The sequence below is a fragment of the Capsicum annuum genome, chromosome 3, assembly GCF_002878395.1.
Source record: "Capsicum annuum cultivar UCD-10X-F1 chromosome 3, UCD10Xv1.1, whole genome shotgun sequence".
NCBI lineage: Eukaryota > Viridiplantae > Streptophyta > Magnoliopsida > Solanales > Solanaceae > Capsicum > Capsicum annuum.
The window spans coordinates 258,507,062-258,530,759 of NC_061113.1; the positions used below are offsets into that span (position 1 = coordinate 258,507,062).

The 23,698-nt window shown below is 34.0% G+C and overlaps 2 protein-coding genes across 3 annotated transcripts; one reads left to right on the plus strand and one right to left on the minus strand.

Moving 5' to 3' along the window:
- Positions 1-3,773: 3,773 nt before the first annotated feature.
- LOC107861994 (probable CCR4-associated factor 1 homolog 7) lies at positions 3,774-6,957 on the plus strand. 2 transcript variants are annotated; one of them, XM_047409917.1, is made up of 3 exons: positions 3,973-4,249; positions 4,396-5,316; positions 6,664-6,957. In XM_047409917.1, the coding sequence occupies exon 2, from the start codon at positions 4,460-4,462 to the stop codon at positions 5,282-5,284; it is 825 nt and encodes a 274-aa protein (XP_047265873.1). In that variant the 5' UTR covers positions 3,973-4,249; positions 4,396-4,459; the 3' UTR covers positions 5,285-5,316; positions 6,664-6,957. The 2 variants fall into 2 exon arrangements, with proteins under 2 accessions (XP_016562904.2, XP_047265873.1); XM_016707418.2 differs by lacking the exon at positions 6,664-6,957 and having other exon boundaries at positions 3,774-4,249; positions 4,396-5,429.
- Positions 6,958-8,682: 1,725 nt separating this feature from the next.
- LOC107861993 (factor of DNA methylation 1) lies at positions 8,683-14,880 on the minus strand. The gene is made up of 7 exons (XM_016707417.2): positions 14,485-14,880; positions 11,596-12,493; positions 11,007-11,188; positions 10,719-10,808; positions 10,242-10,529; positions 9,930-10,148; positions 8,683-9,116 (listed from the first exon to the last, which is right to left on the minus strand). Exons 2-7 carry the CDS (start codon positions 12,491-12,493, stop codon positions 8,886-8,888), a joined length of 1,908 nt encoding a protein of 635 aa, XP_016562903.1. The 5' UTR covers positions 14,485-14,880; the 3' UTR covers positions 8,683-8,885.
- Between the last annotated feature and the right edge of the window lie 8,818 nt (positions 14,881-23,698).

Consider the following 23,698-nt stretch of genomic DNA (forward strand, 5'->3'; position numbering starts at 1 on the left):
TTTTCTTAATACGTCCTACCAAACGATCCCTTAATGTAGTATTTGATATGTCATCCTTCTACGTACTAATCCAATGATCAATCAGAAAATTGTGTGCGAATACTTATGTTATTAATATACGTTTTAGTATTTAATACACCATCCTTTTACGTATTAGTCGAACACCCAATTAGAAAACCGTATGACACTAATATTCATTGATACCTCTCAATTTTTAACACGTCATGTTTGTAATAGGCCAATTAATGAATGTGTAAGATCTAACAGGGTCCAAATGCTTTTTGTTACCACATGCTTTTCTCCTGCAACTTACATAGTTATAGAAAATTGAAAAAAACTCACAGTTGAAGAGAAGTTTTTCAATAATTGATGTTTGAAGAGAAGTGTTTAAACAATTGAAGATTGGGCAAATAACTTATTCAGAACAGATGACACGTATCAACATGGATTGAACTTCCCTTTTGACTTTCATTGAGATGGAAGATTGCGTTTCATCTGATCGATTCACTTTAAACTAACAGGAACATTTATGATTATATGCACGTGTCTATTCTCATAATTTCTCAATTTGATTGATCTAGTTCCATTCAACTTGTCCTTTTGACTTTCATTGATATGGAAGGATATATTTCATCTGACTGGCCTAAATGGCTGGAACAGTTAACGGTTATATGCACGTGTCTTGTACGTGATTTCTCAAATTGATTGCTCCAATTTCTTTTAAATTTGCGTCTTTGAATTTTGTTGATACGAGGAATGTGTTTCATAGACTTACTTCAAATGGGCTAGAACACTTAACGACTATATCCACGTGTCTTGCACGTGATTTATTGATATGAAGAATATGTTTCATCTGATTGACCCACTTCAAATTGATTGGACCAGTTAACAATTATATGTACGTGTCTTGCACGTGATTTCTCAAATTGATTGCTCTAATTTATTTTAAACTGGCGTCTTTGAATTTTATTGATATGAAGAATGTGTTTCATCTGAATGACCCCCTTCAAATTGTCTGGACCACTTAACTGTTATATTCACGTGTCTATCACGTGTATGCGAACACTTATGTTGTTAATACACGTTTTAGTATTTAACGTCATTCTTCTACGTACTAAACCAACGAGCAATCAGAAAATTGTATGCGAACACTTATGTTATTAATACAAGTTTTAGTATTTATTACGTTATCCTTCCACGTATTAATCTGACACCCAATTAGAAAATCGTATGACACTAATATTCATTGATATCTCTCAAATTTTAACACATCATTTTGGTAATAGGACAATTAAGTAATGTGATCCAAACGCTTTTTATTACCACATGCTTTCCTCTTGCAACTTACGTAGTTATAGTAAATTGACACTAAAATTAAGTTAAATTATATTGTACCTAGTTAATGCACTTCAAGTTTCTTTCCAATACAATCAAGGGAAAAAAATTGAAAGTAGGAGAGAAGTGTTTTAATAATTATGCAAATATCTTATTAAAAACAAATGACACGCGTCAACAAGGATTGAACTTCCCTTTTGACTTCCATTGGTATGGAAGAATGTGTTTCATCTGATCGATCCACTTCAAACTGACAGAAACATTTTATGATTATATGCACGTGTCTGATTGGAACAGCTAACAGTTACATGCACGTGTCTTACACGTGATTTCTCAAATTGATTGCTCTAATTTCTTTTAAACTTGTGTCTATGAATTTTATTGATATGAAAAATGTGTTTCATCTGACTGGTTCACTTCAAATGGGCTGAAATACTTAAAGATTATATGCATGTGTCTTGCACGTGATTTTTCAAATTAACTGCTCTAATTTCATTTAAATCTGTGTCTTTGATTTTTATTGATACGAAGAATGTGTTTCATTTGGGTCAACCCACTCCAAATTGGTTGGAACACTTAACGGTTATATGCACGTGATTTCTCAAATTGATTGCTCTAATTTCTTTTAAATTTGCGTCTTTGAATTTTATTGATATGAAGATTTTGTTTCAGCAGATTAGCCCCTTCAATTTGTCCGAAACACTTAACGGTTATATGTACGTGTTTATCACGGTATGAGTACATTTAAGTTGTTAATACACATTTTAGTATTTAATTCTCCATCCTTCTATTTACTAATTTAACGAACAATTAGTAACTGTATGCGGACACTTATGCTATTAATACACGTTTTAGTATTTAATACATCATTCTTCTGCGTATTAATTCAACGACCAATCAGAAAAATTTGTGCAAATACTTATGTTATTAATACAAGTTTTAGTATTTAAAACGTCATTCTTTTATGTACTAGTTCAACACCCAATTAGAAAATCATATGACACTAATATTCATTGATAGCTCTTAATTTTTATGGTTATATGTACGTGTTTTTCTCGTGATTTCTCACATTGATGGCTTTAGTTTTATTCAATCTAGCTTCAATTTATTTTCAAGATGATTCAGCCTTCAACATATTTTCTGAAATGTTTTTTCATCATTTTTTTTTTTGAAAAAAAAAAACTCTTTGGTACATTTGTTCCATTAGTAGGCATAATTTTAAGATCTCATTATGTCTTTAAAATCAATCTAAAATGAATCATACTAGAGAAAATTCAAAAATGTAATTAAAGAGTTTGAATCATCAAAACATATTATATCATTAAAATTAACTTGGAAAAATGTAATTAAAGAGTTTGGATTATCAGAACATATTATATCATTAAAACTAATCTGAAAAAATCATACACGATAAAACTTATTCAGAACATATGACACGTGTCAATGCAGACTAAACTTGCGTCTTTGGCTTTCATTGGTATGGAAGAATATGCTTCATCGTTTGATCCACTTTGAGTTGGTTGGAACACTTTATGATTATATGCTCATGTGTTTCTTGGGATTTCTCAAACTCAAACTGATTGCTCCAATTAAATTTAAACTTGCGTCTTTGACTTCTGTTTCATTTGATTGGCCTACTTCAAATTGGCTGGAACACTTAACGGTTATATGCATATGTCTTGCACGTGATTTTTCAAATTGATTGCTCCAATTTCATTTAAACTTGTGTCTTTGACTTTTATTGATATGAAGAATGTGTTTCATCTAATTAACCCACTTCAAATTGACTGGAACACTCAACGGTTATATGCACGTATCTTGCACGTGACTTCTCATTGAGATTACTCCAATTTTATTTAAATTTGAGTTTTTGACTTTTATTGATACAAGGATGTGTTCCATCTGTTTGGCCCCCTTTCAAATTGGTTGGAATACTTAACGATTATATGCGCATGTCTTTCACGTACTTTTCAAATTGGTTGATCCAATTTCATTTAAACTTTCGTCTTTGACTTTTATCGATGAAGAATGTGTTTCATCCGATTGATCCACTTCAAATTGGCTGGAACACTTAACGGTTATATGCATGTGCCTTTCAGTATGATTTCTCAAATTGATGGCTCTAGTTTCGTTCAATCTAGCTTCAATTTATTGTCAAGATGATCCGTTCCTCAATCCTCTAATGCTTTCTTCATCACCTTCTTTTGCTTTTTGGTACATTTGTTTCATAACCAGGCATGATCTTAAAGATCTCGTGAAAAAAAATCAAAGAAATTTTATATCACTTAAATCAGCACGAAAAGAACCGTACAAGAGAAAATTCAAAAACAAAGAAACAAATAAGTTAACACGATAAAAAAGTTAAGAGCTTATATTCCGTTAAAATATAATTAAAAGATATAAATCATCAACATATATCCCACAATTAAAATCGATATGAAGAAACTGCACAAAAAAAACTCAAAACTTTTTTTTTAATAGAAATAATAATAGAAAATTTGCAGCTTGCATTTCCTTAAAATGAAATTACTAGAAGAGTTAAATCATCAAAACTAGCAAAATTTAAAATTTATCACAAATCTTAAACAACCCAAATATCACACAAGACAACAAAAACACATTACCATGGTCCATGACTCATTCATAACAAGGAGAGAAGTACCTTTATAGGAGAAATTAATAAAGCTTAATAAGTTGATCCAATCCATTAACTTGCACATCATCATTGACTTATAGTACTATTTATTACAATTCCCATAAAACCTTAGCATACAGCTTGTTAAATAGCTTTTGCCAAAACTACAACACAAAAAGTTCAATGTTATCTACTTTACCAAAACACTTTTAAAGATGTGAGAACTAGCACAGTAGATGCCCATTTCTCCATTTTGTTATTTGTATTGAAAGTTCAAAGGTAAGTTTCAAAGGATCTGTTAGTTATATATTTACTTTTTTTTGAAAAAAAAAAGTTTTTTTAAATGTTAATTTGTTGTGTTTTTTTTTTTTTTTTTTTTTTTTTGGGTTAGTTTAGTTGTAGTTCATTTTTATTTTATTTTGCAGATCTGATTTTGATTTGAGATTCTGTCGGTTCTGGTGGAGAGAAGATAATTTAATTGGGGTGAAAATGTCGATTTTGTCGAAAACTGATTCGATTCATATTCGGGAGGTTTGGAATGAGAATCTGGAGGAAGAATTTGTGTTGATGCGGGAGATTGTTGATGATTTTCCGTTTGTTGCTATGGATACGGAGTTTCCAGGAGTGGTGATACGGCCGGTTGGGAATTTTAAGAGTATAAATGATTTTAATTTTCAGACACTTAAGGATAATGTTGATATGTTGAAGTTGATTCAGTTAGGGTTGACGTTTTCGGATGAAAATGGCAACTTGCCAAAGTGTGGAACTGATAAGTACTGTATTTGGCAATTCAATTTTCGCGAATTCAATCCGAATGAGGATGTTTTCGCGAATGATTCGATAGAGTTGTTGCGCGAAAGTGGGATTGATTTCAAGATGAATAATGAAAGGGGTATTGATGCTATTCGTTTTGGGGAGCTTTTGATGTCGTCAGGGATTGTGCTGAATGATGGTGTTTCGTGGGTTACGTTTCACAGTGGGTATGATTTTGGGTATCTGTTGAAGCTGTTGAGTGGACGGGCTTTGCCTGATACGCAAGAAGGTTTCTTTACCTTGCTAAATTTATACTTTCCTGTGATTTTCGATATCAAGCACTTGATGAAGTTCTGCAACAGCCTTCATGGTGGATTGAACAAGCTTGCGGAGCTGTTGGAAGTTGAGAGGGTTGGTATTTGTCATCAGGCGGGTTCAGATAGCTTGCTCACTGCTTGTACATTTAGGAAGTTGAAAGAGAACTACTTTAGTGGTTCGCTGGAGAAGTATGCTGGTGTATTGTATGGTCTAGGTGTTGAAAATGGGCAGAGTTCCCATTGAAGAAAACATATAAATAAATAAACTTTAGAAGGGTAGGTGTTTATTACCTCTGTGTGTGCTGTATGATGCTGCGTTCCTATGTATACTTTTGGTAAAAAAGTTTCATCGTGATTTATGGTATCCACCTTATTTTGGTTTTATGCAACTCTTTTCTTCCCTCCTTTGCCGTGCTATTAAACATCAGCACGGCATATTTTCTATGTTTCGGATAAGAAAGATAAAATTGCTGAAGCCTCCATATGTGGGCATTAGCTTGTAGCTTCCTGGTTTGTTCTGCTTTTCGATTGAGTTATGGGAGAAGCAAATGCAAGGACGGAAATGTTATAGATCAAGAAATACTTTTGTGCTGTTGTGACATGTTTGATTGGAGTTGAAAACAAATGGTGCTCTCTATGGTTGTCATCCTCACTCGTGGAAAGAAATGATTATCCTCAATCAAGGTTTTCCTTTTAAGTTCTAACTGATCATAACGTTTCTAATGAATTAACTGAACATAAGTAATAACATCATTTACGACTGATGAGAGGCATCTGTTTAGTAACTATGTTTTTGGAATTATCTGTATGGGGTAGAGCGTTGGTCAGTCAAGAGCAGGCATGTTCAAAAGATGGTAGCAGATATGAGAATGGTCGCATGGATGTGTGAGTACTAGGAGAGATAAGATTAGAAATGATGTTATACTGGACAAGGTTGGGAGTGGCTTCTGTGGAGGACAAGATGAGCGAATCAGGACTGAGTTGGTTCGGGAATGTGAATAGGGGGTGCGTGGATGCACCAATAAGGAGGTGCGAGAGGCTGACTATAGCAGTTGTTAGGAGAGGTAGAGGTAGGCTGAAGAAGAACCGGTGGAGGTGATAGATAGGACGTGACACATCTTTAGCTAGTAAGGACATGATCTCAAATTTGAAGGTATGGAGCTCCAAGATTAGAATAAAAGGAGAGTATATAGCCGAGTGTTGTAGTCTTTCATGTGGAAGAGGCGGTTGGTAGTCTCTTCTCCTCATCTTCTCCATTTTTAGTAGTATTCATGAAGTACTTCATCTTCAAGTTCTACTATTGCGTTTTTTTTCTTTGCTTTGTTCATCTTGCTACTTGTATTAAACTTCTCTTGAACCAAGGGTCTAACCTATCAACATCTCTACCCCATCCCAAAAAAAGTAGGGGTAAGGTCTACATACATCGTACCCTCTCTAGATCCTGCTTGTGGGATTATGCTGGATGTGTTGTTGAAAAGAGAGATTCGGACAGACTCAGGAAAACCTCTTCCCTTTCCTTAAAAGGAGCTAGTTGCAGTTCAGATATATCAACCTTGTTCTTGCTTCCATCTTATTGTTTTAGTGCATGTACCTAACACTACTGCAATTACTTGCCTTCTACAGGATAGTTTGGTTGGCATATTGTATCACTCTGGAAGAACGAGGATCTCTGTTTTCTGATTTACTGCCATGCCTTGCATTATTGGTTTTCCAGTTTCCTTGTATTGGTTGTAGAAAAATTGTTTGTTTTGAGGAGGTAGAAGGAGGGACCTGGGCTTTCTTAGCTATGGCTGTTACATTGTCCTTGCTTTTTTTGTTTGAACTATTATGAGAAGGCTTGTCCTCAATTTGTAATTCTAATTCACAGTTACTTCAGATTAGGAAAGTTGGTTGAGCTGCTGATTTATTCTCTTGAAAGATTGGTTGATTCTGATGATACTTTTCTGTAATATGTGGGTTTGGCTTCAAGTGAATTTGGTTATTGGAGTCTTGAATTGGTAGCGTGAGTTTGAGAAAACCATTGAACTAGAGTAAGGGTAAAAGAAGAGAGGATGTGAAAAGAAGATCTGTTAACTTGGTGTTTTAAAAAAAGAGGAGACATGATTTCATATATGTTGCTGGTTTGAAAATTGCTTAATGATAAATAATTGGTTTTATAGTTTAGTGTTATAGCATGTCAATCTCTTCATCTGTTCCTGTTGTATATGGTGTTTCGGTTGTTGCACTATTTTGTTGTTGTTAATGTTTCCATATTAGTTCCTATGTTTTCTTCACTGATGCTTTCCCTTTCTATACCTACTTTGGTTTGGTGTATTCGAGCCGAGGGTCGTTCTGAAACTACCTCTCTACCGCTCTACCGCTCTACCTCCGCAAGGTAGGGGTAAGGTCTGCGTACACTCTACCCTCTCAAGACCCCACTTACAAGATTTCACTGCGTATGTTGTTGCTGTTGTTGTTACTGACAGGTCTGGTCTTGTGAATCAAAAGATGTGAGGTACTTGCTGCCATGTGTTTTTGATCTACTTCTGCAGAAACTTGTTATTCAGGTGTTTGTTAACTGAAGCCCGTTTCTGTATGTTCCAACTTGGGTTGATTAACAAAAGTCCAAAGGCTTATTTACCTTTATGATGTAAGGTATCTGCCTCAAATCCCAAAGGTTGGTTTGTGTAAGACTGATATCGTGTTAGGAGCTGATCGCATAATTCTGTTAACCCTGTCATTAATGGTGTTTTTAGATCAGAATGGTGAAAACGTATCGTCTTATTCTGTTTCGCTAACATACACAAATGACGGTCCATTCATAAGCAAATATTAGACTGAGAAAGTATTGAAATTGAATACTTCATATGGTGCTGCGCTGCTGCTTAAGCATACGAGGTTCTTGGAAGTAAGTCTCTTCCCCCATTCCAAGGATTGGAGCTTCTGCTTGCGTTAATACATAAACAAGGGTGTTTGCTGAACAACATATCTAATGGTTTGAGGACACAATCCTATTGCCTTGTTTGTTTATGACATGATTTCTTCTGTTAATGTTGATGACGCATGGGCTCAAGGTCCAATTAGTAATTCTATCGGCTAGAACAATTGTAATTGCAAATTTATTTTTTGTTCTTGCTATTTTATTAAGAACAACGAGCATCACGTTTTCATGTTTAAGGACACCACTAGGCCCACTAAGCTTGGGTGGAATTTTGTTTTGGCGTTGCAATTCTGACTATTAATGACTTCTCAGTGAGAAAATGAACTGTAAAATGCTGTCAGCATAGTCCAAAGTTGTCCGGTAAATACGCTGACAGGCTTTCTTCTTATGGATGTATTTGTCTCACTGGTTTTTACACCTTGGATGTAGTCTGGGTTAAATAGCGTCCGAATTGGTGAAGACCACAGTTCTAGGCTTCTAGCTGTATATGTATCTTCTTGTGCTATACCCTAGCCCCTTTAAGACTGGTGATGTCTTGCAAATAGACAACACCATCCTCCGCTACATCAAAATTCTCGGAGAGAATTGTTTTATCTAGGATCAACATGCAAATGCAAACCATGTACACAAGGCAGATAATTGAGAGGATTGTCCTTTGAAGACTTCCTTGAGATTTTCTAGTTTAATTGAATTAAGGCAAACACCAACAACAGTGCATACTCTTGGCTAGAAGACATTTTCTCCCAATAACATAACTGACTGCAGAACAGAGTTTCAAATAAAATTAAAAGACAATTGAACATTTTAAAGTATCTCATCAGTATTATCAGAGTCGAACCACAAAAAAGGATAATATCTAGCGAGTCGACCATCACTGGCTTTACAAGCATCATAAAACAAACATAATCTGTCAACCATCTTGCTATCATGTTCTCTTTCGTTTCTGCGTCTTGATTTGCTTGAAGATGAAACTGATGACTTCCTTCAGTGTGGCCTTCCTTCCTTCCTTGAAGTTCCATAGCTCAGGAACCGCATATCTACCACTAGGATTGTACTCCTCTATCTCCTTCAGGGCTGCAGTCACCGCATCCCAAATTTCATCCCCATATTCTTCCTTTAGGTTTCGTAGAGCTTCATCATTCTCATCAATCACTCTCTGCATTTACAGTCACAATCCCAGCTGTCAATATGACTTGAATAGACTTCTCTCCCTCTTTCTTTTACTTTTTAATTGTTGTAAAGCAGCATGCATAGTAAAAATTTGGGACAAAAGTGCATGATTTTTCTTCTTTCTGCTAGTATCAAAATCCTTTCCATAAAAGATACCGAGTAGTAAACTTCAAGGCAAGCAATTTAACCCTCTAGTTATTTGAGCAGTGAAAATGACCCTAAACTATTCAAACATTGTAATCCTAACATTTCTATTAGTTGCAAAAATGTTACTGTTGTAACAAAATCACATTGGTGATTACAAATGTGAATCTCTGAGGGGCAATTAACTATTTTACATCAACATACAACCCCCCCCCCCCCCCCCCCCGGGACACACACACACAGACAGAGGAGGAGAGGTTGTTTGCATAAGACCCAAAGGAGAATTCTTAACATTATTCTTTCCAAAATATTCGACAAAGGTAGAGAGGTGGTTTGCATAAGACCCAAAAGAGAACTCTTAACATATTCTTTCCAAAATATTCTTAAAAGGAAAAAAAAACAGATAATACTGTAATATTTCATAATAGGTTACTCCTTGTGGGTTTAAAACTTGGAATATGGGAGACGAAAAATTGAAATAAAGTTGACTGCTAAAAATGAAGGAATACAACCTTTTATGTTTCTCCTAAGTAGGGTTGATCAAGTAATAAAACCCCCATCTTGAAACATAGGTTAGGGTATCAAGTCACAGCAACAGAAGGAACAAAATTGGCAGAAAAAGAAATAAACTGAAATAGCCAAATGAAAAACGAACCTCCACATTTGATTCATCAATCATGATTGTTTTAAAGGGATGCCAGTCAGGGTCTTTTATTTTTTCCTGCCACAGAGAAAGAAGTTCTATGGCCTTGATTTCAGCTTCCTGATTTGGAAACCTCTGTTTCAGTGCATTCTGAAAGGCCTTTGAATCAATTTCTCCCATTCTTTTTATCCCAATATGGGCTCGCGCACTGCTTAATACATCAAGTAGTCCCTAAAAAGAGAGAGTTATTGCAAATAACTCAGCATTAAGGTTTCGACTAAAAGCAATTGAAAATCTTACTGCAATTGATTCCAAGTATCTTACCTCTTTCAATGTGCGCCGTGCATCTTGCAACTCATCATTACTTTGGCGCTCCTTCGCAAGGAGAGTCTGGTTTAGAGACTCCATACTGTCCATCTCCTCCATTTTATCTTTCAGCTCTTCATTCATCTCCTTAATCTTTTTCTGTACAGCTTCATCATCATTGCCCCCAAGGTGCTTCATAACCTCTAGTTTTCCTTTTAGTTCTGCTATCTCCATTTCCAACTTTTGCTTGGCATCAATGTCCCTCTCAAGCTCAAGAATTTTTTTCAAGGCTTCCTCCTTCTCCCTCTGGACATTTAACATCAACATGAGTAAACTTCAGTTTAGTTTGGTGCTAACAACAATAACAGAAACCCCAACTTCCAGGTTTTGCAAGAACCATATGCAGAAATATCCTTGCTCAAAATAAACACACACACACACAAACGCATGACAGGGAGGGGTAGAGGTCGGTGGACATGATTATGAATGACGCACCTTTTGTTCTTCAACCAGTCTCAAGACATTCTCATCAGCTTTTCTTTGTTCCGCGGAAGCCAATTGAAGAGCTGAATTTCTCACATCATTCTGAATCAACAATATAAATTCAACAGAGTATTCTTCGAAAGTGTTGGCGTTAGAGGACAGGAAGCTTGAAAGTAACATTCTAACCACATAATATAGGCACAAGAAAGCTGAGACCCAAAAGAATGTAAACCATTGCTGCTCTACCATGACAAAGAGAAATATTTATATATAATTTTGACTCGTGCTGGAATTGGATACCTGTTTTTTTTCCTCATCAAGCTTTTGCTTTTCTCGCTCAGTCAAGGTTTCACGCTTATTCAGTTCTCTGCTCCAAGAATCAAGCTTCTTCTTCTTGCTCTCCAACTCTAAACTCAGCATTTCTTGCTCCATCAGGACTTTCTGTACATGCTCACGTGCAAGGCGTTGCATCTTCCTTGACTCTGCACCAAGTACACTTAAGTTATACTTTAGAAACTAGTGGAACTTTCTATTACCTGATTAATATCCAAAAATGAAACCTCTCTTTACCTTGTGACCTTCGTCAAATCAAGGATCTAGAATCACCTTACAAGTTTTCAAAGCAAATGTAAGATGCTTGAAGTTAGTTACATATTAAATAAAACCATTTTCAACAGACAAGCTCTAGTGAATCCCTTTTGTCCAAGTAACAAATGAAATAAGCTAATCTTAGAGTAGACAAAAGGGAACTGGCACTTTACAATGTCACGTCCAAACATTCTCATCTATCAGACACATGGCAGGGACATCAGATAAGAAACATAAATTTCACACATTATCTGCAGACCAGGTAAAACAATTAAGAAAAGAGAAGTTTCCAACTAAAAACCTTCAAAAAAAGAACGGTGTAGCATGTCTTTCTCTACGAGCATCTGGCTAAGAGACAGGGTGTTCAAATTGAATTTTGTTTGCAGCTCATCCAGATTTTCATTTTTCATGTCAATTTCATTGGCTAGATTTGCTACAACTTTTTTTCTACCCTGAGTTTCCTCTTTAATAAGGTCTGAGATAGTCTTTAGCTCCCCCTTCTCTCGCAGATATTCTCCTACAGCTCCTTCTTCTAGATAATCATCTTCACGAGCAACCCATCCATACAGATTTGGACCAGGGCAACTTCTATGGGATTTCCATTCTTGTTTACTGCAATGAGAGGCTTCGAAGGACTTCTCAAACTCCATTGCGCCCTTAAAACCAGTCCAATCACTATTGAATCTCACAACAACTTCAGACACCCTTCCTTGATTATCAAAGAAAAGCTTAACTTCCAAAGGTGTGTACATGGAAAACTTTTTTAACCAATACTCCTTTTCATCTAGAGATCTTCCCTTTCCTGTTTCCTTTGAAATGTTAACGACAACCCCAGTCCAAGGCCAAGAAAACAGTTCATCTTTTCCAGGTTCTGAACGTTCTGGTGTCACATCACGTTTTGGTATCGGCTCAGCCTCATTCGCTAGGTCTGTTTCCAGATACTGTGCAAGAGCTAAGTGGTTTGCCTTCTGTTTAGCACTTCGGTTAGCAGAACCCTTGCTAACCCCTGTAGCATGTTGAAGAAGGTCTTTGTACTTGTAGTCTTGCTTTTTCTTCCCTGCACAGAAGGGACATCTAAGGGACCCATTTGGACCCTTGACTCTTAGTTTTCCAGTTCTTAATTCTTCATAAGGCTTCTCTTTGAACTCATAAATCTCAGAGTCACTCAAATCTGATTCTTCGCCTGAGCTGCTGCTCATCTGGAATTAAAATAAAACAAGAGTTAATTCCAAGGAATGTACAAGATTTAATTAAAACAAATATCAAGGGAACTCAAGCTAAATCTTAAAGAAGCAACTTATAGGAATTGAATCATAGCTGATGGTATGAAAACAGCTTACACCCCATGTACAATTCAGTTAATACGCAGAAACTTCGGCACATGCAAATAAGAGGACTTGAATCATAGCTGAATATGGTACAAATGGCATACACAAATCAGCTAATTAAAAGAAATTTTAGAACAAGTAGCAGAGAGGACTTGAAGCATAGCTGAAGATGTTGTAAGTTGCCTACGGCACCAATAGAATTCAATTAATATACAAAAACTGCTAGGCAAAACATTGACTGCAACAAAGTACAACAATTAAAGCAATACCAGTCAATTGAAACAATACCACTGAATTACACAATAAAATTATGGACAACAGATACTACTTGTTGAATATAAAGTAATTTGACTGACACGGTATACTTTCGCCTCGATTCACCAGACCTACCACTTGATAATTAATGTGACAAAAGAAATATATTAAAGGGAGAGATTATGATGTCTCAGGAAAAACCTATCAGTTTCCTCAAGTTAATAAATGCATATTCAGAGGAAAGTTAAACCATTTCTTAAATGTCCTATCCAAGAACGATTAAGGTGCACTATTTCCTATTAGGCTATTACTCTAATTTAGAATTTCTAACAGTAGTCAGAATTATCTTAGAGGACGAATCAATATTTTGTGAACAACACATATGTTAAGAAGACTCAAAGATATTAGTGGAAACCATCCAATTTGTACTTTGATGAGGCAGAATATGATTTGAAAGAACACTAAAATGAAAAAAGAAAACCTTAAGTAACACAAGTAGATTAAAGATCCGTTTGGAAAATATAGCTCAAAATAAAATAAAAGAGTTCCATCAAAGAATAAAATCTTGTCAAAATATTGAAGGTGGGTTTCATGGTTACTTTACAAATTGATGCATAACCTTAATGGACAGCATGAAGTAAACACAGCCTTAAGCCTCTTGGAAAGGGGATAAGTTCTTTGTGCACCTGATTTCGAATACTTAAAACTCTGGTAACGGAGCACATTGGCCCCTGGGCAATCTTATGCTAAAAAATCAGTCCACAAATACAGATTTCAAGTGTGCGCCATGAAATAGATTACTAACATTTGCGTACCATGTATAAACAAAAAGCTTTAGCTAAGAGGTGGTCACATTCTAAAAGACAACACAAGGAAATCCAGAGTTCCAATACACACGCAAAAGAATGGAAGCAAAATAACATTTCTGATATAACAGCAGAGTCAATGCAGCTCCATTTAAGCTTAGATTCATAAAACCAATCGCTCATACTGCAAAACCCTAACCGCAATCTCACATAACTAAGGACAACAAAGGCAGAATATGCTTGTACATAACAAAAATAACATTTCAGATATAACAGCGGAGTCAGTGCAGCTCCGATTAAGTTTAAATTCATAAAAATCAATAGGTCATACTCCAAAACCCTAACTACGCACTCACATATGCACAACGTAGGCAGAAATTGCTTGTAGACAACAAAAATAACGCACTTCAACACAAAAATGAATGAAACAATCGACATTATAACATCCAATTAGGCGTAAATTCATAAAATCAATAGCTCATACTGCAAAACCCTAACTACGCACTCACATAACTAAGGACATCCGAGACAGAAAATGCTTGTAGACAACAAAAACAACACACTTCAACACAAAAATGAATGAAAAATTCGCCACTACAACATCCGATTAAGCGTAACAATAGCTCATACTGCAAAACCCTAATTCCACACCCACACCGACATAACTAAGGACAATGAAGGCAGAAATAGCTTGTAGAATACAAAAATTAACATGTTTCAGCACAAAAAATAAAGGAAAAAAATCGACATTATAACAACAAATTGGAGAAAGAAAAGGGCTATTTTCAGCATTGCTGATACCTCTACGAAATGGAGCGATAAACGTTAACCAGAAATGTCTGAGCTCGCCGCCGATCTATCAAATTTCCAAATTTATGGAGTAAAATGGGAAAAGTGATACAGACCTAAAAGGGTTAGAAGGAGAGGGTGTTCATGTTTTTTGGGGGTGGTTCAGTACTCACTCTTCAGAGTACGCGCTTCACGACGAAAACGCCAGTAATCTCCCCACCAAAAGTTTTGTCGCTTACTCGGATGGATGCCACGTGTAAGAGGAAAAACACAGGTGACATAAATTTATATTTCACCTCCTAATATTTCATAAATTACGTCTTACGCCTCTAAAGAATTTATATCCCAGGTATAAGTTCAATACCTAATTACAGATTAACTTATGAAAAAAATAAATGGATAATTTGCACGAATATTCGTATTTGAGTTGATTTTTAAATAATTTTACAAATTTGAATATATTTTAAAATGGTATTCCTAAGATAAGCTATCTGATGGAATTATTGGGCCTTTTAATATGCCAGCCCAAGAAAGATGATGGGCTTTTAATTGAGTTGGTTAATGGGTTTGACACCAGTATGAGTGGACTAGCCCAATTTGAGACTTGGTGGCCTGCCATTTCAGTTCAGTTTCTAAAAATTACACAAATACACAACTTATGTTTTCAATATTACAAAAAATCTCAACTCCCTAAACATATTACAAAAATCTCAACATATATGCAGAATGCTATGCATATGTCGGCTATGTTATGTATATTAATAGAAAGAAAGAGTAAAGTAATTAAAAAAGTGGAAGAGAGTGTAATTACTTCCAAAAGGATTGGTATTTATGTTATTTCTACTTTCAGTTTTGTGTTTGTCCTTTTCATGAAGATGATGAGAACTTCTGAATCTGAGTAGATGAATAAAGATGCAATGACAAGACAAGCTTGAGCCTAACGTTTTTGGACCTAAGTTGGTTCCGATAGTGAAATGTATAGACCAATGGTTGTAGTGAAGTGATAAGTATTCATTCATCCTTAACCAGATATCTCGAGTTCGAGTCCTGAGTATGATGTCGCCTTTGGTAGGGAACGCTTTACCCTCATAGTGAGACTTTCCGGTGTGAATACGAATTAGTCGGTTTCCAAAATGAGTCACAAACACCGGGTGGAAAACAAAACAAAATATACTAAAAATAGTACTGGCATACTACTACAGTCCTCCTAGCTGCTAATTTTCGTCAACTTTGTAGCTAGAATTTATGCTGTCGATTTTTATCGTGATCATTCCGCTAGAAAAAGAATAACGATAGGATTTTCTACTGTTTAAGTTATATATTGCGGATAAGAAATTAACGAAGGAAATATAATTCAAGAGAATTATTGTCATGTACACAAACCAAACTTGTTTCAGATAAGTATTAATTCTTGCTCTTTGTTTTGCATGTTGTTGGGTACGATGTAGTTTTGATGATTGACAACCTGACAAAGCAATATGAAACATGTCAATCAATCTGGTTCACAGACACACTGTCTCATGTAGCTGAAACTTGTAGCAAAATTATCGATGATTAAAGACAAGCGTGCAAAAATCAAGGAAGGACCAGATGGGTGGCTAATTCAGATAAACTCAAGGAAATAAACATCTGCTAATTTAAAGAGTTGGAGTTTGACTACAACACTAAGGAGTATCTTGTTCAATATATGCAGTATTACATATACTGTTAGGGATCATTTGATAGTTGGTTCAAGTTATGTGTGTATGAATATGTCTCAGTTAGTTATTCATGTATTAGTTATTTCACCATTCACCTTTTATCCCGTATAAAATTGTACATAGATTGTATAAGTTATGTGGATTTCTGAACTGCAAATCGAACACCATATTAAGTTTATAACTGGAATACCTTACCTCCTAGCCAGCTACCAAACATAGTATTACTTATGTAGGATTTAATACCTGCATAGCTCACATTTTTAACTAAGTTGCTCGGACTCTCCAAAAATGTTGCCACACCCGTGTCGGATTCTTCAAAAATACACTATTTTTTGAGGATCCGACACACACCTGTAGACATTTTTGAAGAGTTCGAGCAACTTAGGTTTTTAAAGTGGGAGCTTTAGTGCACCGAGCTGAGCTTTTATAACTCATGTCCAAACCAGCTATCAAACAGCTCCTTAAAGACAGACCATGTGACCTTACCTTGTTTTTGGGTTTGGAGTCTCACTTGAAGTAGAATTCTGATCTATGCATAAAAGTTCTGATTAAAGGAGGAGTTTGAAATAAAGAATGATTCTTTGGAAAACTGTGCTTAAATAGAAGATATATTATTCAGAATAACTTGCGCACTTACAGAGAGAGAAAAGGTTAAATACGAGCAAATTGAGAAAGTTCATAATTGAGAGAATTCTGACTAAAGATTCAAGCGTTGTCAGTATAAAGGAACAGATTGACGAAACTGTTTCACAGGACAGAACTTTACAGTTCATGAGTCAGTTTAAATGTATTGTTCTTATTGAGTTGTAATTTATTGTTTTCCTAGATTGATTGTTTAGGAACAATACTGGGCTGCCAATACAAAGGAACAGATTGACGAACTTGTTTCATAAGACAGAACTTTACAGTTCATGAGTCAGTTTAAATGTATTGTTATTATTGAGTTGTAATTTATTGTTTTCCTAGATTGATTGTTTAGGAACAATACTGAGCTGAGTTAACTTCAAGTTTGGGATAACTCGAAGTGGGTTCAACAGTCGAGGGTGATTGTTGAGTTATAGGAATTAGAGTTTATGATTCCTAGTTGTTGAGTTATAAGAATTATAGTTTATGATTCCTAGTTGTTGAGTTATAAGAATTATAGTTTATGATTCCTAGTTATTGAGATATATGAATTAAAGTTTATAATTCTTAGTTGTAGGTTACAAGAATTTTGTAATCAGTCGTTGTTGAGGCTCAGAGTTATTTAGTGAAGTTGGGGTTAAATTCTGTAGAGGTACAAGTCGTGATTTTTTACACCTTTTTGAGCCGGGTGTTTTCCACGTAAAAATCATTGTGTTCTTTACTTCTTCTTTGAAACACTTCAGGCAACCCGTTTCATCTAAAGACAACTCTTACGTTAAAGTTATTGGTCAGTAGGACACGTAATCTAACACATGTGAAAAAAAGCAGGCCTATATGGTCTACTTCCTACAACCTCTAAAATTGAAATGACAATACCCTAAATAAATAAATTTGTTTTGTTTCAATTCTGAAAAGTAATGAAGTAAAGAGGTATCCATTCATTTTATATCTAAAAGCACGCGAGCATTTGTTCTTTACCTTGAGTTTTATTTTCTCCATCAATAAAAGTCTTTTCACTGTCTTTTCATTTTTTTTCTCTATTTGTTTGTATCATCTTCATGTTGAGTAACAAGTTGTTCACTACTTGAGATAAGGTAGGATGTACCAATGTTAAGTTTTGAGTTAAACTTGTACTCTGTTTGGTTCAAGATAATTAAATTTATACTATCAAAAGATCAAAACAAACACACACACAAGAAAAAAAAATAAATTAATCTCATTTAATTTTGAGATATCTCACCTTATTCATCCAACTTGAAATTATTTTATCTCATCTTCCAAGTGAGATAAATTAGTTTAGAAAAATATAATTCCAGAACTATATTCTCGAACTAATTTAGTCCACGAACTAAACGTAACCCCTAGAAATTTCTATTACTAGTCGTGTACAAATCCGCACACCTTTAGCGACTTACTATTCGAGAGTAACAATAAAGCTTCTGAATTTGGAGATATATTGTGATCCTTTTAAGAATTTTATATATCTATTGTATATATGTCATTCATCAAATAATAGTTGATAGATGTATATTAAAAATATATTAATATTTATATACATAGAATATATACACTTTATATATAAATAATATTTTATATGTATACTTAGCTAGCTGTTACAATTATTTTTTTGAGATCATCTAAATGTATAGCTCTCCCTCTACCAACGAAGCAAAAGAGTAGAGAAAAACGTTGATGAACTAGGTCTAATATAACCAAGTTTGGTTGGCCCAGTGGTTAGCTCACTAGGTCGCTTAAGTAAGTGTCGGAGATTCGATTCCCGTCTTGTGCATGCAGCAACCAATTGGCCAGCGGCAAATCCTTAAATTGAGTTCAGATCCGCGGAGGATTAGTCCTTGGCCTGTCGGACTGGGATATCTTGGGAAACCAAAAAAAAATAAAAAATAGGTCTAATATATTGCTATTAATATGACAAGTCAATTCTTCTGATATTCTTTTGTTTAATGATTATGTTTGGAAATTAATTATGCAAATGGTTTCTTTTCTCATTGGAGTTGTCACTCTTTAAATGGTGGATGCAATGAGAAATGAGAACCACCAGAATTGTAGGAAAAAAGAGAAGAATATAACAATAAAATAAAGGAAAATGACAAAGTCCAAAGACAAATCGTATTATAGTAACCTGATCAATGGACTACGTCGTTGATTAAGAATCCTTACTAATCATTAACAAAGATTCCCTGTATTATCGACGTTTAATTTAATATACTATTGTTTTCTAGTTAATGTTTTACTAAGAGCTGTCATATTTAATTAGTACATATAACACCTTCACATACAGTTTAGAAGTGTTTTAATTAAAATTTCCGGGTCCGTCACTACCTGAAAGTTGTCATTAGCAAATTGAAACTTCGAATGAGCATCATTAGTACTTTTAAAAGCATTAGAATAAATACTTAAAAAGAAATATTTGGAAGAGGAAAATCAAGACAAATCGGGTATTATAGTAAGACGTGAAAATATTCGATCCTATTCTGATCCCGATATAGAATTATCTTGCGCCATATATACTGAGAGATGTTCAGAAGATATGATCCACGTCCGGTGGAAAATAAACTTGAGGACAGTCCTATGCACCCTTACCTTGATTTTTTAAGCATCGAATTCGGCTACACATACATTTGATTATAGAGAATTAGTATGTTTGACTTATTATTCACGTACAAATAAGAAAACCAAAGTGGAAAGCATAGAGATCCCATCAATATTGAAATGCATTATTGCCGATGTATTGTTGCAATTATTGTCTTTGATTTTGAAAAACAATAGGCCAAGAACTAGAGTAATAACACATTTGTATGAAACAAAAGTATTTGTTCCCACACCCTTCTTCAATTTCTTTTCAATGTCTTTCACTTATCCTTTTCTTTTCTCATCTGTCTCTTCACCTTTGCTGTAAATTTCTATATCTAGCCATAAATACAAGCTTGGGTAAACTAGTTATTCGATACTTATATTAATGAAAGATTGATGATAAATATTTCGTACAATTAATTAGTCGATATAGTGTGTAAGTTGACCCGGATGCTATATGGTTAAAAGAAAAAAAATATGTTCAAGCCTTGATGAATAAAATTACTTGATGTTATACTGGTGGAAGAACAAAAGTACCTTCATAGATTAGTCGAGGTGTGGCAAGTTACCCCACATTTATAAATCAAGTCTAATTATTGGTGAACATAGTTAATTGGATTGGTGGAAAATAACACGTACTCCATTAAATTAATTTGGTTAGAGACCACAAAATCAAAAAGTTTCTATCTCTAGAGGTATATGAGTACATCCATACTCACAGATGGAGCCAGTTTTTTTGTTGTAGGGGTTTGAAATTTGAAGAAAACCTCATCAAAGGGGTTCAACATCTACGTATTAATAATATAATTTTTCGTTGAAGGGTTCGTCCGAACCCCTTTAATAGGCTGGCTCCGCCTCTGTCCACATTTACCACCTACAAAGTTGTAATAACCTAATGAAACATAACATAGAGCTTATTCCATATCTAAATACAACATCATATATATCAAGTGAAATTCCACAAATTAAAATGAAATCTACGGAGAGTGGAGAGTAGAGTGTAGGCAGATTTTACTTTTAGCTCTTGGAGGTAGAAAGACTCTCCAAAAGACTCTCGGTGGAGTGTACTTATTCCATCTAAACATTTTATTAAAAAAGAGCCATAAAGCAATGATCACTGCGTGCTAAATTCATTGATTTAACAGATCATGGATTCTTCTGGTGATCTTCTTTAGCTTAATGATTATGTTTGGTAAATTAAATGAATAATGTTGGTACATTTTTATTTTTTTTTGTTGCACTTTAATGACAAGCTAAGTACTGAGAGCCACCAAAATCAGAAGGGGAAAAAGGGAAAAGAAGTGAAGGAGAAGACACGAGAAGAAAAAGAAAAAGGACAAACCGTATTACATTTTGATTAAATAAAGTAGTAGGCCTACGTTACGTTGTTGATTAATTTGGGAAACCTTTGACATTCATTAATATAAAAGATTCTTTTGCCATTATGCAGATTTAGTATATATTTCCACTTAATGTTTTTACTAAAACCAGACATGCACTGTATAATACCCATTAACCGATCAAGAAACACTCTTTTCTTTATCATAATATGTTCCATTCTCAGAACTATCGAAAGTGAAAATCTTACTCATCCCACTGCGATCCTCAGTGGTGATTTCAGTACCTGAAAAGTCATGAAATATAGAGAACTCTAAGTATCCGCTTGGCCATGAAAACTAAAATTTTTTGGAGTTAGAGTTAAAGTTGAAGTTGGAGTTGTGTTTGACAATGTCTTTTTTGAAAAAAAATAAATTTGACTTTTGAAAAAACTTTTTAAATATGATTTTATGCACTAACTTTTACAAACTATCGAAATCACTCAACTAAAATTTATCTACTAATGGAAAAAGAACACAATTAGTCACTATTATAAAAATAATTACATATACATGGCCATATTTAATGAATTTCAATTGTGACATATATAATATTTACATTAATAGCCGTTTTCTCATATTTGAAAATTTTAAATATGGATGTTATATTAACATATCATTGTTTCCTGGATTTCAGGTAACAAATATTATCTTTCAAACAAATTTATTTTTTTAGAAATTAATGTAATTTATTTCCTTCATTTTCCGTTCCTAAAAAATAGGAAATGATGAGTTGTTATTAAATTTTAGGGTGCCGCTAATTTATTTCGTTAATTTTCTTATACATGAAAGATTTTACTGTGTATGAATAAATTATTTCGATGCAAAACATGCTTTGCATATTTATGGTACATTATATCATATACCATAAATATATAAATATGCTTAGTATGTTTCTTTATACTTTTTATTTTTATATATGTGTGTATATGGTATATACATGGTATAAACTTCATATATAACATACTTTGTATATTTATGTGGGCAAAGGTACAAGTATACTCTCGAACTTTGATAAATGATGCAAATATACCCTCCGTCATACTTTGGATACAAATATACCTTTGCCGTTAATGAAAAGGAACAAATATACCATTATCACTAACGGCGGGACACGTGTCACGATCGTGTTCCTTCATTAGTGATAAGGGTATATTTGTACCATTTATCAAAGTTCGAGGGTATATTTGCACCTTATCCAATTTTATAATTTACTTTCTCCGTTCCATATTAGTTGACCATTTTGTTAAAAATAATTATTTTATATTAATTGTCCATTATACTAAATAAAAAAAGCATTGATTAAATTTAAATTATATTATCCTTGTAGTTAATTCATTCTGAAAGTCTTCACATTGGTTTATAAAGTTTTCAAGAAATTTTTTATGGTGTGAATTCATAAAAGAAAAACTTACCAAAATATACTATATTTAAAAACTTTTAGCATTTATAGCTATATAATTTTAATATATGCATAATCTTACTATCTAATAAGAGGGAAAGGCCACGGAAGCAAGCAACTCTCCGTCAGCAAGCCTGCTACTCCTGCTTGTTTCATCAGCTACTTGCTTCATGATTTTACTATATCATCTCTAATTAATTATTACAAGTCATTTATATATTAAAAAATTAATAAAATTTAATAAAAAATAAATTATATATTTTTATTTTTAATAAATATATATATATATATATATATATATAAAATTTTACAAAGATTAATTAATTCGATAAATTAATAATAGTAATAACTAACTATTTTTTATGACGATATTTTCACTTCAAACATGAGTTTATTATCGAATTAATTAATCTTTGTAAAATTATATATATATATATATATATATATATATATATATATATTTATTAAAAAATAAAAATATATAATTTATTTTTTATTCAATAATTGATGTTGTTAATGAATTTTCAGTTTTAAATATCAGTAACACTTTGTAATATGATGATACAGTGCATGTGGACCTTCGTGAATCGGAGAGGATTGAAGAAGGAGAAAAAAGAGCAAAATAGATAAGTTGGGCTCTGTTGTGGCAGAAGAGGAAAAGGAAGAAGAAAAGAAGGATGAAGAAGATAAGGGCCAAGTAGAAAGTGGAAAAGAAGCAGTTGCAGAAGCAGAAAAAGAAGCTAAAAAAGAAGCACCAACAGATGAAGAAGAAGGCAAGGAAAAAAAGAAGCTGAAAAAGAAGCAATAGGTGAAGGAAAAGAAAAAACTGAGGAAGAAACAGTTGTTGCAGGTGAAGAAAGAAAAGAAGCTGAGGAAAAAGAGAAAGCTTAAGAAGCACCAGCTGCTGCAGATACTGAAAAAGAAGGAGAAGAAGGCGAGAATGAAGAAGCAGCTACAGCTGTTGAGAAAAAAAAAGCTGAAGCTGACCAAAAAGATGTGGTCATGGATACCGTTGGTGAAATCTACAGTAATATTTGTGTTGATGAGGAACATGGGAAAAAAGATATTTGAATGCTAGTATTGTTAATGTGTTGTTGAATGATCAGTTGATAGGATAGAATTTTTTTTTTATTTGACAAGTATGAAAGTTTAAGGATCTGTTGGCTGGATATTAGAAACATTCTTTTATTTTATGTTAGTTGTTATGATTCTGTACTGACTCTGTCTTTATCAAACTGATTTGTGGCATGACCATTTGAACATGCAGGGTATTGTCATAGTTGGTACAATGTATGGTTGATATCATAGAATGCATACTTAATCTTTCGTAAACTGCATACATAGTCTATCATTACAATGCTGGTCGGTTTTAAGTCGACGGGTTGTTTGATCGACTATGATTCTATCAAAAATAGTATTAACATTATAGAAAAATAGAAGTATTATTATTTATTCATTATCATTACATCTATGTTACACCTTTCCAAAGAACCAATACTAGCATTATAGCACATAATATCATTTTTAGGCTA